The sequence below is a fragment of the Aptenodytes forsteri genome, unplaced genomic scaffold (assembly GCF_000699145.1).
Source record: "Aptenodytes forsteri isolate BGI_AS27 unplaced genomic scaffold, ASM69914v1 Scaffold82, whole genome shotgun sequence".
Classification (NCBI taxonomy): Eukaryota; Metazoa; Chordata; class Aves; order Sphenisciformes; family Spheniscidae; genus Aptenodytes; species Aptenodytes forsteri.
The window spans coordinates 8,904,600-8,922,289 of record NW_008795490.1 but is presented as its reverse complement, the minus strand read 5'-3'; the positions used below and the strand labels follow the sequence as shown (position 1 = coordinate 8,922,289).

Sequence of the window (17,690 nt, the reverse complement as noted above, 5' to 3'; positions counted from 1 at the left end):
CTTCCCTGCCACTGTAGGGATTGAGGAAAACACTACCTGTGCTCCCGATCCTTCAATCAGTCGCCCCAGTGCCCTGAAGTCCCTTTTGATCACTGCAGGACTTCTCTCTGCAACCTCATCACTGCCAGCCTGTATAACCAATAGTGGATAGTAGTCAGAAGGCTGTACCCAGACCAGGGAGTTTCCTAGTAATGTCTCTGACCCGGGCCTCTCTTATTGGTGCCTCTCTTCCCCCCCCCCCTTCTTTTTTTTTCAGGGAGGGGGGATTGTTTGTTTTGTTTTGTTTTTTAAATTGAGCTGTCTTTTGAGAGCACTGCTGTGTGGACACATGCAAACAATGCAGCATAGTACACCACATATCTGAGCATATCCCTTTTCTTCACTATCATTCCTTCTTTACACCATCTCAACTTCTTTCTTCCCTCTAGCTTCTGTTTTCATTGCTTTGTTTCATCTGTTGGTGCCCAGGATACCTTATCTTGAAGCTTTTGGTAGCTTCCCCTCCTCCAAGTCAAGGTGCTTCCTTCCTTTCATGCCCTCTCTGTGTTGTACTTGACTCGTCTCATTCAGGGTTAAGTTGGTATTTGTGCCTAAAAACTGTATGTGTATATATGTCCACATGTGCATGCATCAGTATGGAAACTAGGCGTTCCAGTGTGAAACTAGTTTCTGTACAGTAACATAAATGGAAAACATTCTTAAACGTGTTTTGAAGTATATTGAAGTGCACCAGCTTATTCTGAGAACTTCACGTATGTAAAATGTCTTACACGTGTAGCACTACAAAACCTGAATGAATTGTCAATTGACAGTATAGAACTGCAGAGAGTGGAGTAAGCAATGAGATCCCATGGCGTGGGACCACTCAAAACAGGGTGAAATTATAAAAGGGCTGTAAGGTATAAGAGGAAACCTCAATCCCTTTCTTCATTGCACTCTGAGACGAAATTCTGGTCTGTATTCTCTCTTGTGCAGCCTTATTGAACCCAGTTCTTAAGTGGTAGACCTTAGTAGGGACTGACTGTTAACTTACGTCATCCTCTCCCATTCTGTCTGAGGATTATCTGCTGTGTCTTTCTGTATTCTTATACTAGCAGATGATGCATTTAAATGGCAGGTCAAACTGAAGTATGGAAGATGCTCAAGCTAATCACACATTGTGAGGTATCTCTGCAGGTGTTTTATAGCTGTAGCATGGAAATGCTAAAGATTTAATTGACTGAGTGTGTAACAAGAACAGGAAATGGCACAATGGCAATTCATTTTCTCTGAGAATACAGTGGGAACACAGGCTTCAGCAACCTTAATTAGATTTTCAGTTAAACATTTTTAGCAAGGATGGGAAGTTCAGCTAATTGAATCTGTTCTAATTTCCATCCTCCCGTTTGTCATTTTTTGCTTTTCATTTTGGGAGATATCTCAAGAAATAGCTCTCATTGTTCTCTGCTCATTGCAGCATGCGATGACAGATGGTAGGCAACATGCTGATGTGCAGGGTAGCTACACGTAAGCCATAGGAGCTCCCACCTGTCTTCATTATAATGAAACTGAACTGGATCCACTCCAGTGACTTATGACTGCCTTCCCTTTCCCCTTTCCTCCCAGTCTCCATCCACTTTAATGTGAGAATAAGTTTGTTGTCTGTTAATAATGCCCCAAATGTTTAATTGCTGTTGCAGTGAACTGTAAAAAATCTAAAAGAAATGTGGTGTTCTGCCCTGAAGAGGCGCAGGTCTAAATAATCATCAGTCTTTAGCATCCCTGCAGTTAGTACTATAGGCTATTGTGTTTGGGTTTTTTTCTGTGTGCGTCTGGCTGATTGAGCACCAGTTAATGCACAGGTACCTTGTTTTGGCACCTGTCGATCTACTAATTTCAAACGTGAGTTCTCCCCCAGAGGGTGATACTTTTAAAAGAGAGAGTATGTTGAAGTCACGATGTAGAAGTTAGCACTTAAAGGTGCTTTGTGGGTTAGAGATGTATTGCTGTGGCACCTCTCAAAACTAGGAAGTCCTATCACAATTTACCTGCATGCTACATATGTTCCCAGGTCCAGGCAAAGCTGGCAGTAGATACATACGCAGTAGCCAGCTCTGTACTGGCTAGAGAATTACTGTCTGAACCCTGGAGTAGATGTTTTGGCAGTTTCTGTAGATCTGGATGATACGACACTGAGGAAATATTTCTTAGATGTTCTGTAGTTCAAGCTGTTTTGGATGCTAAACTCGCATGTTTTAAGAGTCCTTCTAGTTAAATTGATTCCAGAAATGTTCAAGAAAGGAGCTTCTGAGAAAATTAAGCTTTGTGCCTGCCTGTTTCTCAGAATATCCTAAATTAAGCAAATGGTTAGCTTTTAGTTAGAAACCTATTTTAAGGTACACATGTAGTCTGCTTCAACTTCTTTAAAAGAAACGTGAATTACACAGATTTCTAAAAAGCTTCTTGTGGTGTTATGCCAAATGGCCTTTTACAAATTCCCATAACCTGAGAAGAAGGTACAAATATGAAAAGACCTGCAGATTCTCAAGAGGTCTTTGCCAAGTACAGAAGCTTGCTGGATTGCTTAACTGAGCCATGCTTGTGACTCTCAAGTCTTTAATTTATCATTGAGGGAAGGGGTTGCATTTCAAAGAGCAAATAGCAAGTTTGTGCCCCTTGGGGTAGCTTGTGATTTGTGCTTTTTGTGGAAAGGTGGAGAGAAAGGAATACCAACTGAACACAGCCAAAATAGAGTTGACTTTTCAGAGTGGACATTCAGTTCCCTCTGCAAGCAGGATCGCTGAAGTAGTTACGAGCTAGGTTCCCCAAAGCTGAGACAGCCAGTGTTTGGTAATCTCCATTTAAGTTTTAAAAGGCAAGTTCAGGTTGTAGACCACCACATTTGGAGGGAGGTTGGTAGGTTATGGGCAGACTGTGGCAAAGCATGACTTTAGGTAGCTTTGACAGTATGTCTGAAACTCTGGTAGTCACTGTTGCTCTAACCTAGGGCTTCTCCTTAGCTAGTTATGAAGGGAGGATTTGCGAGAGGAGCGGAATATGCATGCTAGTCTACTGCATGTGTTTCATTCGTGTCAGAACTCGAACCTTTAGAGTTGTAGGAGAGTTAGTCAATACTTTTATGTTTATATACTTTTGGGCAAACAAACTATTTATCATTGGGTCAACTGAAACTAAGCGAATTCAGGTCAAAGGCAGCGCACAGGAGCAAAAGAGGAAAAACTCTTCATTTTGGTATTTTTAGAAATTAAACATCTTTGACTCTGCTTTGAAAAGACAGGGTTTTTGGGTGTGTGTTTGAATGCATTGAGACTTGACAAAGAAGAATAATTCAAATGGAACAATTCAGGGATTTTTGATTTCCGGTTGGGTAAGAAAAGACTCAACTAGTTGTTTTCTGTTCCTTCTTACCTTGCACACACTTGTCTCCATGGGAAATTAGTGTGATTCCAAAAGGGCTCCTTAGGGTGCGGTGCAGTGCAGACAGTTGGAGAACTAAGACTCTTAAGGGCTGGCACAGAATGGTTTGCCATAAGCAAGTATGTCTATACAAATGTGAACATAGACTGTATGTACAGATAAGTGCCTCTTACAATATGTGACCTAATGAAGTGTTGCAAACCTTCAGGGAGACTGCAGTTGGATATGGGCTGAGTCTGATCAAGAATGAGTTTCCTGCCAACTAGCAGGATTTGCCTAAAGGGCTTGTGGTTACTAGGTGTTCCTCAGATGCTGCAGCCCTTTTCTGATAAGGAACAAGGAGTAAAGAGAGAAGTCACAGCTCTAGGCACTGTTTGGTTTGGTCACCAAATAAAAAAAAATTCAGTATCTGAGCACTGAGTCAAAAGCATCTAAAATACTATCCTAATTAGTGATTTATTTTAATGTTCAAAAAATGGTGTTATTCAGTAGTCAAAGTACAGCTTAGTCATAGTTCTAGCACATGCTAATTCAGGTGTAAACCAAACTCGTTAATGTACATTTGCTTTTGTCTACACCATTTATAGTTGGAGGGAGCTACCATGACAGGGCACACTGTACTGTAGAGGAGGCCATAAACCAAAGCTTGACTAATAGAAAGTGGATTATGAAACTGCTTTTCTGGCAACTTGAATATTAAACAGAAGGTAAGTGACTGAAATGTAATGCTTATCACGCTGAGTTGAAGGACCACTAGTGATCTGCGAATCCCTTCTTTATGCTTTGCACATTCATGTATGCACACAAACGGCTAACAGTTGGGAAGTATTTTGTGAAATTTCAATTAAAAGGCCATTCTTAACAGTATGTGAAGAAATATGCCAGCTTTCTTTAGAGGGTAAAAGTGCTTCACAGAGTTGTGAAATTCTCCTTGATTACTGTGTGCAAGTGTTATCTTACTGAAAGCGATACAGCCCTTCTGGAACATAACTCCTTTGAATACCAATTTTAGTTCCATTGTTCCCTCTCACTTTTATTTTTTTCTTTTTGTCAGGGAGAAGTGTCTCCTTCCTCTCCAATTGGCTCTGGAATCGAAGAGCATGAAGCTGGCCCAACAGGCTCTAGCAGGGATGCAGGTATGGCTTTAGAGTGGGAGTGTGTTAGTAGGCAATGGGTGTCAAGGAAATCTAGGCTTTTCTTTTGAAAAATGCTGTAGAAAAAGTGTCTATCCTCAGGTGGACCTAACAATAATGTTCATGTTTCTGTAACAGTGTTCAGAAGTTAGGATGCAAGTAAAGGCTGGTGATTCTGCAGAAGCTAAAAATGTTCTGCAGATAGGTGGGAGTTCCTGGCTTTCAATGTTGAAATGGAGGTATACTCTTCCTTGTGTGGCCCTGTGCTATTCTCAATAAGCTTTGCCACTGCTAAACATCTTAGAAACTAAACTGAGTCAAGTCTTTCTGTTTTCTTTGATTAGAAGAGAGGACTGCAGTGCTTGAAAGATGGAGAGGTTAATAAAGGATCTGGGAGCTGCATTCTTTATGTGTGGGCACTTTCCAGGGTTTTTTGTACACTGAAAACAGTAGGAATGGCATCTGATTTGCAAGTTTATGAAATTGCAGAAGAAAACAGCAGTGCAGCACAAGCAACAAAAAGCCTCCCTCGGGTTTGACAGTATAAAAACTAAAGCAGTTTACCTTTCTTTTAATTGGACAAATGAGTACATATCAGTAAATACTTATCACTAGGGGGATGCTAGTTGTAGAAGAGGCTGGTACACTGCTGGGGCGTGAAATACATGCCACCATTTTCCAAAAAGAGATTTCTCCCTCAAAGGCCAAGCATGAAGTTGTTTTGGGAGTATAAGGATGTAAGTGGATCATTCAAATTCACTTAATTCAGCACATGAGGTGTCAGGCATTTGGTTAGAGAGTGCCCCATATTGGGGCACAACATGGTTGTAGGAGGCTCTAGCTAAGGGAAAAAGGTACTTTGTAAAGGGTTCCTGTAATTATTGGACTCTGTCAGAAGGCATGTATCACCTTCTTGCAGCGTAGTACTCTGGTCCCACTCTGAGATTCTGTGCCCTGTGTTGCAGATATACGGAGAGGGGGTTGCTTTTAAAGTGAAAGCAATAGTAGACTACTGGGACTTGAACATTGCCTGCTCTTGTACTGGAGCAGGTATGCCTGTTAGAAGAACATCGTAGAGTGATGATCAACCAAGAATAGTGGAGGAATTATGAATGACCCACTGTCCACTGTAGTATAACTTCCTTGGGAACACTCAGATAAAATTTACATTTTTACTCTTCTAAGTTGCTGCACATACACTTGAGTTCTGTAAGAACTGGCATTGCGAAGTTGCGGATATGCAGCATGGTACCTTAAATAAGAGTGTTACCTCCTATCTAGAAGCCTAAAAAAGTAATCCAGGTGACAATACAGTCCTTCATCTGCATTTATGATATGTGAAGTTTTATGAAGGACAAAAAAGCAAACCACACAACTGATGCTATGGAGATAGTTTAAAAAAATAGGATAAAAGACAAAAATGAGATGAAGTACAACTTGAATTTACCAAAAGTAGGTCACAGGATCACAGCATGGTGGAGGTTAGGAGTGACCTCTGGAAGTCATCTGGTCCAGCCCCCCTGCTCAAGTAGGGTCACCTACAGCAGGTTGCCCAGGACCATGTCCAGATGGCTTTTGAATATCTCCAAGGAGGGAGACTCTACAACCTCCCGGGCAGCCTGTGCCAGTGCTCAGTGACCCTCATAGTAAAGTGTTTCCTGATGTTCAGAAGGAAACTCCTGTGTTTCAATTTGTGCCCATTGCTTCTTGTCCTGTCACTGGGCACCACTGAAAAGAGCCTGGCTCTGTTCTCTTTGCACCCTTCCTTCAGGTATTTATATTTTGAGAGATGAGATTGATGAGATCCCCCCTAAGCCTTCTCTTCTCCAGGCTAAACAGTCCCAGCTCGCTCAGCCTTTCCTCATATGAGAGATGCTCCAGTCCATCATCTCAGTGGCCCTTCCCTGGACTCTCTCCAATAGCTCCATATCTCTCATACCAAACAAAACATTCTCCTTCATATAGAAAACATATTATTTTCCTTGTAAATTGAGTTAAATCTCATCAGGCTGTACAGTGCTAAAACACTTGATATACTGCTGTGTGGGAAATTCTTTGAAACGTTGTTGTGGGTTAACCCTGGCTGGCAGCTCAGCCCTACCCAGCCACTCACTCACTCCCTCACAGTGGGATTGGGGAGAGAATCGGAAGGGTAAAAGTGAGAAAACTTGTGGGCTAAGCCAAAGTTTAATAGGGAAAGCAAAGCTGCGTGTGCAAGCAAAACAATATAAGGAGTTAATTCACTACTTCCCATTGGCAGGCAGGTGTTCAGCCATCTCCAGGAAAGCAGGGCTGCATCATGTGTAACAGTTACTTCAGAAGACAAATGCCTTAGCTCTGAATGTCCCTATCTCCCCCTTCCTCCTTCTTTCCCCAGCTTTTGTTGCTGAGCATGGTGTCATATGGTGTGGGATATCCCTTTGGTCAGTTGGGGTCAGCTGTCCCAGCAGTGTCCCCTCCCAACCTCTTGTGCACCCCCAATCTAATTGCTGGGGGACCAGCATGAGAAACAGAGAAAGCCTTGATGCTGTGTAAGCACTGCTCAGCAATAGCCAAAACATGGGTGCGTTATCAACACTGTTTTGGTGACACATCCAAAACACAGCACTCTGTGAGCTCCTATGAAGAAAATTAACTCTGTCCCAGCCAAAACCGTTACAAGCGTAGAAAATAAATGTGCTACAGAGTTGAAGCTGGGAAGGAGCATCAGTACAGAAATGGTGCAGAATGTACAGGGTGAAGTGGGCTGCTCAAAGTCTGCACTGGGGCAGAGCAAGGTTGTGTTCCTGGCAACTAAGACAAGGTAGTTTTGCTCTGTCATGGGAGCTTCTAAGAAGACTGGAGCAAGGAAAAGACTTGAGTGGGTACATCTATTGCAGGATGCCTGCCACTAATAAGAGGCACTCATGAAGGTGGTTATAGACTAAATGGAAGAGGCATTTCTAGTAGAACTCTGAGGAAATAGTGCCACTGGCCATGTTGGGAGATACTGGCTCAGATACTGGCTTTTTCTAGGCAAAGGAAATCTGATTGGTCTAAAATAGTCTGAAGTTCAGTCAATCTGTACTGAATGCACTCCTACATATATTTGTGGTCCTTGTGCCAGTCACTTGCCAACAAGGACTGGCAAGTCCTTCCTCCTGAGGACTTGATCACATCCATGATTAGTCAACTTCTGAATGACACAAAGCACATCTTGTCAGTGATCAGAAGTGCCACCTCCATGGTGCTTGTGCCCTATTGGAGTGAGCAGGATAATAGCTGACTCTGTCTCCTGTTGGGCAGGGTATCTGCTGGCACTAGTTTGAGGCCAGGATACTAGCCTGAGTGGGGTTTTTTTGTTGTTGTTTTTTGGGTTTGGGGGGGTGTGAGGGTTCCACACCCTCCGCACTTCTAAAATGTTGAGAGGTTTTGCTGAGGGCGTTACTTGGAGTGTTTTGTGATCTCTCATGTCAATTACTGATGTCTGCTTTCTTCTGGTCACTGGAGAAGTGGGATGGGGAAAGATGATACTGGAATGGTGGCTGATTCAAAAGATGTTAACTATCCCCTTATCGTGGCACAGATCTCCCAGTTTTTGCTATACTTTCGTATTTTATATTATTGGATCAATTTGAAATTTGTCCGTAGAAAACCTAGCCACCACTAATAGGTTTAGGTGTAGTAGTTTACAGCAGAATTGGGCAGAGGTAGTTTTGTCTCAACCTGTACATTGCCATTTTCTCTCTGCAGAAGCTGCTGTCTGATGAGAGGTTTGTATCCATGGAAACAGACTCAGATGAGAAACAGTTGCTTAATCAGATGCTGAATGCCGTCAAAGTGACTCCTTCACTCAATGAAGACCTGCAGGTTGAAGTGATGAAGGTTAGTGTTTCACACACGTCAGTGCTTGCAACAGAGGCTGCCTGACTGAATGCTGGGGTTAGCAAACAAATTAGCTGTTGCCTTGGAAATCTTCACCTTAGGACGGTATTTGATTCCCTCCTTCCTGCTAGCAGATGTCAGTTGTTTCCATTTCTACTGTTTGTTTCCCTGGGTTAAGTAGGAGATAGTTTATATTAAAAGTCAGTGCACTGGTGGTCCCAGTTTTAGCAAACTGAAACAGGACCATCAATTCACTCTGTGGGAGTTCACAGATAAATGACTTGTAGATTTGGAAGTTTGTGTTTGGTATTGAGCTTTAGTGCTCATGAGGTGGGCTGTGCAGGTTTGTATTTTTGAGTTGTGTGTGCGTAGGTGCTTTCTAGTTTGTTAGCTCTATATTCTCTTTGTAAAATGCTAATGATGCAGCATGATTTGTTTAGGCACCAAAATGTCCCTCGACTAGTGCTTAAGGAAAATTACTGTTTTGTATACTCAGTGAAAGCTTCCATTTCTAGAAATGCTTTAGCGTTCTCCTGTGTGTGTTAAGAAGCTCAGCTGCCAGGAGTTACTGTTTTGAAGGGAAGGTGCTGTCAGATTTCCTTGCCCTGTCATTGGGTTGGTTGTATGACTTGCTAGTACTGCCATAAAAAAGTGACTTCCAATACCTGTATTATTTGTGTAAAGCAATACAGTGGTGGATAGTTCTCAGATGTTTGGGTGTAAACTTTGTACTACAGGGTTTGTTGTGCTATAGCTGATCACTGGTCGAAACCATTTTGGAACAAACCTGGTGGTCCTTTTTGCATGTTCACTATACCTGGTACTGGTTGATACGTTTGGATCTACTTACTTGACTGTCCTTTGCTTCTAAGTGCATCGATTACTTACTTTATTTCTTACATGTATTTCTTACGTGTGACATCCTTGTTCTAATGAATATATGTTATCTACTCTGAAACTGCTCAGTACTAGCTGTACTCTTTGCCACTGAAGATGACTACCTGGGTGCAATATGCGCTTAGTGTCAGAACATGCAGAAGGGTGAGCCTAGCAGCAGAAAAAAGGGAGGAGTATTTGTATGGACTGTTACCCGTTTTATGGGAGCAGACTTCTGCCCACGTACAGGCTTAACTGATGACACCCAGATCTGAATCCCTAACCCAGCATGCCTCTTTCCTGCCTCTTTTGTCTCTACAGTGGGAAAGGGGAAGAGTTAAGAAGTAGCACTACTGAACCAGCAGGTCTCTCTTGGTATGCGGTAGTTTTTTGCAAGTCACTTTTTTACCTTCTTGAGTGTTGCAGATTCAGAATCTGCATGCGCACTGTTCTTTGAAAACCATGACATGCATCTGTGACACACTGCCTCCACACTGAGAAGAATGTGAGCACTGTATTTTACTACAGTTATGAGTGAATATCTTCTCAAGTTGTCTTGATATGTGAGAAGCAAAAAAACCCCAACAACCCCAAAACACCAAACCACATAAAACTCAAGCCAAAACCTAAAATTTTATTTATGTATGCTTTTTGTTTAAAAAAAAAAAAAAAAACCAAAAAAAGAATGTGAGCACTGTATTTTACTACAGTTATGAGTGAATATCTTCTCAAGTTGTCTTGATATGTGAGAAGCAAAAAAACCCCAACAACCCCAAAACACCAAACCACATAAAACTCAAGCCAAAACCTAAAATTTTATTTATGTATGCTTTTTGTTTAAAAAAAAAAAAAACAAAACCAAAAACATGTTCAGTTCCAGTTTAAGTGCAAAAGAGAAAGGGGAGCATTGTCTTCATTCCACTTGGGTGAAATTTTAATGTACAAATCCTTTTCTGGCTAAAAGCACAGCAGAATGCATGTATGGTAAAAATCAAGCTACATCTTTACGTCCTGAGAACAAAGCAAAACTTCTCTTTTGATTTAAATATTTCAAGAGACCAGAGGGCCAAACCATGTTGTAATCAGGGCAGTTAAAACTCCAAGGCATTAAATCTGAGGCCTGCCTAGAAGTCAAATCAAGTAGAGATCTTTTTACGTTGTAACCTGAAGGTTACAGATGCCATTGCAACACTTGAAAATGTTGTAGCTAACCCAGGTCTGACGAAATGGCTAAAGCCTTCAGGGGTTTTTCAAGCAGCTGGTCTCAGCAATGCATTTATATCCCTGGATCTGCTAAAATGTGTCCTCAAGGCAGCATATGATTGTACATTAGACCGTGTTATTCCATACAGAGGAGATTAAATACATCTTTATCCAGAGCAGATATTAGGCACTCCTGAGCGTGAGCAGGTTTATGTGAAACTGGGCCAGCAGTGATACTGGCCTGGTTCTTCGTGACTTGCTGCACAGTTGCCCCAGTCTTGTAGGTATTAAGAATGCAACCGTCAAAGATTCCACAAAAGCTTTTAGTCATGCAAAATAGATGTGAAAATAAGAGGTGCAGGAGTACAGACTTCACTGTAGATTGCTGGCATGTAAGCTCCTAAATCCCTTAAATGTTTTTGTTTTTTTTTTTTTATCCTATCCAAAATATCTCCTGTTGTTCCCAATAAGTGTACACCAGAAATTCACACTTCACATATTATCCAAAGCAAATGTTTTGAATATTTATTTTAATGGTTTGTTGTCACCCACCTGTATTGCAGATGCGAGTGTGAAGGGACTTGATTAGCTGAGGAGAGCATTCTGTAAAGCTTTTTACATTCAGGTGACTGCAAGTTGGAATTGGCAGTGAAAGGAAGAACACAGGAGAAAAGGCATAAGTGCAGTTAGTTGCCTTGCTTGATACGCTTTTGCAACCTGTCAAATACTATCGTAAAGGGGCAGCATCAGACAGGAATGGAATAGAGTAACTGTAATGGTTGCTGTAAATAAATGGAGAGGAGTGCTAGCTGGACCTCTTCGGCACTGAAAAAAACAAGCAGTTGGGGCCACTGTTGTAAAAGTGGAACGGTGCTCACTAATTTATGGCTAGGTACCAAATCCTCCTTATTTTTAAGCGTGAGTGTCATGGCATGCTCTACAGATTCCCAGATTGGAGGATCACAAAAACAGCATGCTGACAGTGATCAGGCTTAAGGGCCAGGGCTGGGGACTGTGCTGGAGTGCATCCTGGGCAGCCAGGGAAGATTTATACTGCCCAAATGCAGCTGTCAAGATGAACTCAAAGCCTTCATCTCTCACAATACCTCTCTCCTCTGTGCTAGAGGAGGTACCTCTTATCCTTTTTATAAACTTTGATTTAAAGTGGAATTTTACTTTTTGTAATAAGCAAAAATTAAACTAAACTCCAGGTTAGGGATTGCTGCCAGTATCTCTAGTTCTTCTGAATACCAGTTGTGGATTGATCTTAGATGTTTCATATAGAGTGATTATGTGGGGAAATCCCCCCTTGGATTTCCAGAGTAGAAGTGATACTCTGAAATCCTTGTTTATCTTTTTGCAGGACACTCTTATTATTACCAAGCACTGGGTAATTCTTATGTCAACAGCAGTTTTGTGCCCAAAAGAAGGCAGTGGTCTTCTCAGTGAGGAAGGGGAAAAGACTGTGATTTCTCTGTGATGTGAATGGGCACCTATAACAAACACAGGTGTACTAACTGCATTTGATTTCCCACATTGTAAAGCAAGCTGTCTGGGGTGTATAAATTTTGCATTCAGACTTGCATGTTATTTAACTGCTGAGCCCTAGTATTTCTTTAGAGTATCTCAATGACTGTGCTGTCTGTGTATTCTCTGTACCTCTGATACATTTTATGACAGAGATTTATTAGTATTTTCACACTGGGGATTAAACTGAGGTTATTTAGGTACTTTAAATCATATTAAAAGATACTGAGAAACCAGGTAATCCAGGAAGTGTGACCAGAGGGAGCAGTGTATCTGACAGAAGGCCGCTTTAGCATTCACCTTTGCTGTTGCCATGATACTTTGCTATCACACTGAGAAGCCCTCTAATATATGTGATACCAGTTTGTGTTTTTACTGTGCTCAGCTGACTGGATCAAGGGAATGGAAAATCACACAATCATATAGTGCCTTGTTGTCAAGCTTCTTGTAATAATTCAATAGCTTAATTGCAGTTTCAAATGGAATAATCTAAATATTTTTACTTGTATATTTTCTTTACAATATTCATGTGATTTGGGAAGGAAGTGATATATTGATCACTAATCAAATTCAGTGTTTTATCAGTGAGGCACCAAAGTGACTCACTGCTTTATTTATACATTTGCAGATGTATAGAAAAAATAGGGGGGGGCAGTAATTCAACACTTACCTTAGGTGAATGTGGTAATGCAATATGGCTGGCCCAGAAGCGGGAAGAATTTTGTTGTGTGACATGGGGCCATGTTATAATTGAGTGAAATGCAAGGGTGTATCTTGTGTTGAGGAGTAGGGACATTTTGTTGACCTTAAGCACTAGACTAGCAAGCAAATAGATAGTCTGCAGCAGAAGGGGGTACTGGACATGTTCTGGATTGAAGATGAGTATCATGGGTTTGGGTTTGCTTGTGGAGTGGGGGGGATCCTGATTTCTTTCCTGGTTTGATGCTTTTAAATTCTGGCTTCAGATGTTTTTAAAATGGCTGAAGTACTTCTGCTTCATGCAATTAGACCTTTGCTTGCAGGAACACATATAGTATTGACAAAAGCACTGTCAGATATGGTCAGATCAGCAGTGGAAAAGGAAACTAATCTATAGCTGAGCCTCTGGATTGAGGTCCCTTCCAGCCTCAACGATTCTCTGATTTTTACTTTCTCTCTTTGGGTTTTTTTGGTAATTTTTCACCTGTAACCCTGACCCTAAAATCCAGTTCCTCCAGGAAAGGCTTTTGGAAGAACTAGAATTCAGCTTTGAACATTACTGTGGCGTCGAAGCAGGTGAAACCAAATATGAAGGAAGTGGGTAGGGTGGAAAGAATCGAAAATGGCGAGGACTTTTTTTCTTTTCTTTTTTTTTCCTTCTCACTAATGTTATGGTGACTTTCATTTATAAGTTGACAACCTTCTTAATAATGCAGTACCCCTCTCTCTCTCTAACTAACTGTGATAACATTATTCTCAAATAACAAAAAAAAAAAGTTTAATGAATAGTTGCAAATCAGTGGATGAGTCCTCACCCAGAAATAAGCTCTCCAGATAAACTGGATACACTATGATGTAATGGGTACTGACAGTAAACAAGTTGTTTTTAAAAGAAAGGTATGACTGATCATTTAAAATTTCCCTTTCTACTGCCTCCTTTTGTTTTCTTCGGTCACAGATAAAGCTGTGTCATGTAATCCAGTGCATGTCAGTTCAGTCTGTGCCCAGATTTCCCAAGAAATTTACAGCTAGCAAGACAAACATTTTCAAGCAAGAATGAGAATAATAACCTTTTATGAAGGAAACTCAGTTTTCTGATTTGATGTCTTTTTAAATATTTGGTCTTTATTTCACTATTCTAATTAATGCTGTTACGATATGCTGGACATGTTACGAATATATATTACGTTTCTGTCAGTGGAGCTTCCAAGCTTTGTTGCTTAGTACCTCTGGAAAGTCTTCACACAGTATTTGTGGCACTCTACTTTTGGTGTTTTTTGAAATAGACTTGAGGATTTTCTGGAACCAAAAAATATTCTTCCAAAGTGGCTTGAGAGAGAGAAGATTCTTCTAATTCCCATTATTTACCTATTGTCCATGGTAAACAGCTGTTTCATTTAGGAAAGGTTGGTTTATTCCCAGTGACTCCAATGTGCATTTGTTAGTGGATTAGGTGCACTGCTTGCTGATGGGCAAAATTTTTATGGTTTTCTTCTGTAGGCTTTCAGTGAGGAGTCAGCCAGAGGTCTTTTTAATCATTGAATGAGGTTTAATGAACCCTTGCTAAATCTGCTGTGTTAAGGCAATCTTTTCTCTTTGTCTCTTCACTGATCCATTAATACAGCATTTAGGAACTCTCCGGTAATACTACTAGACAGCTCTTTTTGTGATTTCGGTTTTCATTTTGGATATATTCAGAACTGAAATCTGAATTAGAGTTCTGCGGTATAACAGCTTGTGTAAGGACAGGCAGAATGGAGCAAATAGCTCTGCCTCTGAAACGCTGTGTTGAGGTTGAGTATTTGTAATTGTTCTTTCCAAGATTGCTACCATAATGCTTTAAAGTTGCAAAGTGATTCTTCGAGTACTAAGAGCCGTCTCCTAGTCCTTATTAATTTTTTTCTGTAATAACTAATTCAATTGATAGGGCCTCAGTTATGGTGTCAAATTAGTCAGCACTTGAGAAGGTCACTACTGAAGATCTACAAGGAGTAGTAGAAAGCTTGGGGACAATTTTTTGTTTGTTCTTATTTTTTTAACAATCATAGTTGATGTGTTTTAGGTTCTGCACAACCATTATTCAACTAGATTTGCATGCTTTAATCCAGAACTGGTTTAAAATTTAAATTAATAAGAAAAAATTAATAAAATGCTGAAAATTTGTAGAAGAAAGTTTCACTTGAATGTGTTCATTAGTTCTTGTAACGGTGGGGCCTGATATGAGCTGTCATAGGTGCCTGATATGAGCTGTCATAGGCAATAACTGATTTTTGTCCAGTCCATAATTCAGAGATGTGTTAGCAGTCTGCACTGTCAAAGAGGGGAGTCTGTAAAGACTTGCACAATGTCATGCAAATAAGACTCTCTTCTAAGATCAGTCCTGCCCAGGAATGCTAGCTAGAGTTCTTAGCGCTTCCTCCGCTTAGCCTTTTCATAAGCTAAATTGTTGTAATGTAGGCCAACTACAAATCCAGACTCTCTTGGGTTTACTTTTCTCCCCCTCCCCCCCCCCCGGTTACTTTTTTAAGTCATTTTATGTGTGCGCTTAGTTATAAGTAACCAGGTTAATTCCAATGGATTGAGTGACCTACCTTGCATGTTTCAAGGTAAGCTTATCCTTTCCCAAATTAATTAGAACTATGGTAAATGCCTAGTACTCATAATTAAGATTGTGATTAAAGAACTCCCCTGGTTCTTAGGTGCCTGGCTGTCGTAGCAGAATTCACAGTCTTGAATTAAATACCTGAGCTTTCTCCTTAATGGATACAAAAGAATGAGAATGGTAACAGCCTGGATATGGCCGAATAAATACTGGATGGGAGTTGCCTAAACCAGTCAGTAGTGAATGCGGTATCTCAAAAATGCAGCCTCTTTCCAGGATCTGTGGCTTTTCCTCAGTACCTTTCTGTGCTTGAATTCATAGTCCATGTACAACCTCTGTGGATCCGGGCAGCCATGAGGCTTTAAAAATCTAAGTAGAGCATTGGTCCTGTCTCTTGAAAGGTTTGCAGGAGTAGAAAAGTAGGCTTAGTTTCTTGCCTGAAGAAATTCTAACGTAAAAATTTTAACTTTCTCAGCACTCCCTTAGCTGTGAGGTTATTGAAGTGTTTTCGGACAGAGAACGTGTGCGTTCTGTCATGTTGGAACTGTCCCACTTGGTGTTGCATAATCAGAATAATTGGGGTCAGGCACAAAAAGCAGGAATTAGAGGAATGCTCAACCCTGGGGCTGAGTCAATCATGGGAAGGGTAAGAAGGCAGGATTCCCGTCTTCCATCTTCTGTGGTCATTCCTCCTGCAATCATGGATGGATGGAAGAAGGGTTCTTTACTCCAGGTTAACTCAGCAGTGGGTTTCTTTCTGGGTTACCTGATGAATGACTGTGTGGGGGTGGGGGGAATTATTACCTGTGATACACTGTGATCAAATACTGTATTACAGTATACATGCTCAGAAGTAGAATTAATACTGCACAGATTTTGCTGTTCACGTAGGGGGTTTTGTTATTCTGGAGTACTTGTGACTGGCATTCTTTTTTGCACCAGCGTGGATTTTGCAGAAATGAAGAAACTCGAGCAGTGCCGGAGTTTATCACTGAGCTGTTCTGTGCTGTGCAGCATATGCAAGCAATGAGTCATTGGATCATACCTGCAGGTTTTCCAGTGCTACGTGGAAAGTAGCAAGTCCCTAGCCCTGGGAAGTGTAATTTAACACCTGTCCTGCGTGGAGGGGAAGTACAAGTTCTTACAGACTTTCTTTAGTCTTAGACATATACCAAGAACCTGGAGATTGCTTAACCATTAAGAAAGTGAACTGGAAAGACATTGTGTAATCACAAACCCAAATATAGAAACCCTTTAACTTTCATATATTGCCATTTAATCTTTTCCCTGCTGCCAGACGTTATTGCTTACTGGAGGTGACAGTGCCAAGTTCTGCCAGCCAAGTTGGCCACATAACAGTGGCATGGAAGGGTCACTTGCCGTAACTTTTACATGCAATTATACACATACTCCAGATGTGCCACAGACGACATGCACCCAGCTCTCTCTCATAAGTAGAGCTTCTCTACTTATGAGCTTCCCGTGATGGGGCCTGCTGCCACCATAACTGTTAACACCAATTGGTCCTGGGGGCAGCTGAGGAGAGAACTTGTATCCCAGTAAGCTGTTCTGACACTGCCAGCCATCTCCTGGGGGTCCTCTTCCCTAGAGCTCCTCACGTGTATCTCTTGTGAGAGAGGAAAAAGATATGGAAGCTTCATGTGGCATAGTGGTTGATGAAACCAGCTCATCTGGCTTTTTAGTATCTCTTTCCTGAATGCAGGTCAGGAGATGGTCTGGGATAGGGTAAAATCCTCTGACAGGCCAGACAGCCTGTGGGACGCCACTCCTTAGGTTGTCTTCAGGCTATCTTCTTGCCAATTAATCTCATGACTTGAAACAGTAATTTTAAATTAGCTATTGTAAAGCACATTGCCACACAGAAAGTTCCCCTGATGTAGTTTCGGTGCAACCCTGCATGTATCTGAGGGTAAAGGAGTTGTCTTCCCCCTCCCCTGTCCAAAAAATTCCCTTGTTGTCAAGAATAAATGTCAGAATTTTCCATCCAGGGGATATACTGGTTCTTTTTTCCTTGACAGCTCTGGGTTTACTTACACCCATGTGTTGACATCCTTTCTGAGCATTTTGGTAGTCAATGCATGTAACTTCATTTTTATTTGAGAACTCTTTAAACTTTTTGTTGGTATTTTTCAGTTTGGTATCTGTCCTTTTTCAGTTTTGTTTTACTCTGATACATTGTCATGGTTTAACCTCAGTCGGCAACTGAGCACCACACAGCCGCTCGCTCACTCCCCCCCTCCCCTGGTGGGATGGGGGAGAGAATTGGAAGAGCACAAGTGAGAAAAACTCGTGGGCTGAGATAAAAACAGTTTAATACTTAAAATAATAATAATAGTAATAATAATAAT

The 17,690-nt window shown here is 41.2% G+C and overlaps 1 protein-coding gene across 1 annotated transcript in view; it reads left to right on the top strand.

Moving 5' to 3' along the window:
- The window catches only part of ARFGEF3 (ARFGEF family member 3), a 103,942-nt gene that overhangs the window by 17,570 nt on the left and 68,682 nt on the right, over window positions 1-17,690 (top strand). Inside the window, exons 3-4 of the mRNA XM_009281469.2 lie at window positions 4,472-4,553; window positions 8,283-8,414. Of these exons, the coding sequence (XP_009279744.1) occupies window positions 4,472-4,553; window positions 8,283-8,414 (214 nt within the window). The remainder of the gene's footprint in view (window positions 1-4,471; window positions 4,554-8,282; window positions 8,415-17,690) is intronic.